At 42.4% G+C, this 1,923-nt stretch overlaps 1 protein-coding gene across 1 annotated transcript; it reads left to right on the plus strand.

Annotated features, from left to right (window-relative positions):
* LOC149207038 (uncharacterized) lies at positions 1–1,562 on the plus strand. The gene has a single exon (XM_089395648.1). The coding sequence runs from the start codon at positions 356–358 to the stop codon at positions 1,139–1,141; it is 786 nt and encodes a 261-aa protein (XP_089251774.1). The 5' UTR covers positions 1–355; the 3' UTR covers positions 1,142–1,562.
* Positions 1,563–1,923: the final 361 nt, after the last annotated feature.

Consider the following 1,923-nt stretch of genomic DNA (forward strand, 5'->3'; position numbering starts at 1 on the left):
GCTGAAAGATAGAACCTCAATTGATTTATCCAAGACCACCCACCATTCAGCGTAACCTGGTGGACCTCAAAACCCCTGGATCCACCGTAACTCCGTCCATCCCTGTCAGACTGCCACTGCTAATGATCTGGTGACACTGTAAAATGCGAGCAGGAACGCTGGTTAGATCGCTATGATTTTCCCCTTTTAAGTCAAACCTAACAGCCCAGGCACCTTCCTTGCCCGCTGGGCGTCCTGTGAGGTCCTGATGGGCAAAATAATATTAAATCCCCTGATGGCCGAATTGGGCACTGACCAAATCGATACCAACAGCCATGATTCCTCAAATTGATTTCGCAGAAGGCCTTTTAGCAAGATGGGGAGTGATAATTTGACGGATTCTCTCCTGATCATGGATCCATCTTTGAAAAATCAGAAGAAAAATCCTTCTTCTGTTCCACCTCCTTCAGATTTCGGAAGCCTTCAGGATTCCATAGAGCTCATAAAAGAAGAATGGCAGAAAAAAAGAAAAGTGACACGATGGTGGCAACATCTGCTCCCTGTTCAAGGCCGCCAAAGGGCTCAATGGAGAAAACGCCTCGGCGAATTCCTGGAATCCACTCCAGTCCATGTAGGTACCTTGATTCTCCTCCTTATCGATCTAATGGCAACGGCCGTGGATCTTCTCAAAACACTTCACAACAAATCCCGCGATCTCAATCACTGCACAGCCTTGCTAGAATCATGCCAATGCGTATCCCAGTTCGAGAGGAGCCAATCCATTGAGTTTCTCTACTGGGTAGGTATTGTGATATTAAGTCTCCTGTTGTTTAATGTGGGCGGGCTCCTCGTGGCTTTTGGGTTCTCCTTCTTCTGCCATCCGGGCTATGTCCTCGATCTTCTGGTGCTCACCACGGCTCTCTGCCTTGAGATTTTTCTGGATGCTCAGACCGCGGGGCTCCTGGTCATTCTCAATCTCTGGCGTATTGTGCGAGTTGCTCATGGGATATTCGAGGTTACTGATGATGCAATGGAGTCCGAGATTCATAATATAGAGGCGGAGTTTAAGGCCTTGCAGTCTAAGAACAGGGACATGCAGGAGCTCCTTCGCCAGAAGGATCAACGGATTGCAGAGCTGGAGCTGGAGCAGAAGACAGAATGATAAAGAACAAGGTCAGTTATTTGAATACAGCGCAGGTCCATCGAAACTTGTACTTTTGTGTGTACATATTACTATTAAATTTTGTTTGGCCATTCTAAGTCCTAGGAGGGGAGGTTCCAAGCTTTTCTCCTCAAAATTTGGGTTCTTCATTCCAATAAGGCCTTGATTGAAAGTGGGGATTTGGGAATAAAGCCTTGCTTGAAAGGTGGGGATTTGGGATCTGTCAACTATGTAACTGTCTGTAGAAAGCTCTAGTAGGGGGAGTTCCAGTAAGATTTTGGAAAGTTTTTTCTCTTCATGTCTTGGTACTTCATTCCAACAAAGTCTTGCATAAAAGGGATTTGGGATTTGCCAGCAGTGTAACTATGTCAAAAGCTCAGCACCAAGTGGGGTATTATTTATATATATATTTTAAGTTTAATATGACTCAGTTGACAGGGTCTAGTTTAGGTTGAAAGAGGTGTTTGTGTTCAATTTTTGGGTGTAAGGTGATGGTTATTAAATATGAAATGAAATAAAATGATCACAAATCCATTATAATTTTAGATTTCAAATGCCATTAAATTTATTAGTCCCAGGCTTTAAAAAAAATGGGATTGCAAAGTTTCACTGTGATTAAATAATCTGTAAGTGTTCAAAGAAATTGAAGGTTGCACAAGGATTAAAATGAACTTGGGGTTGTAAGTAGCACAGATTCATTTAGCAGATTTATTATGGACATAGAGTTAATAGTAGATTTATTATGACATAGAGTTAATAGTAGATTTATTATGACATAGATT

This window comes from Pinus tabuliformis, chromosome 1_2 (genome assembly GCF_031772625.1).
Source record: "Pinus tabuliformis cultivar Carrire ecotype Pingquan chromosome 1_2, CPIR1, whole genome shotgun sequence".
Taxonomy (NCBI): domain Eukaryota; kingdom Viridiplantae; phylum Streptophyta; class Pinopsida; order Pinales; family Pinaceae; genus Pinus; species Pinus tabuliformis.

Excerpts from the sequence above, each read along its gene's own strand:
- LOC149207038 (XM_089395648.1), top strand. The coding sequence starts at position 356 with ATGGGGAGTGATAATTTGACGGATTCTCTCCTGATCATGGATCCATCT.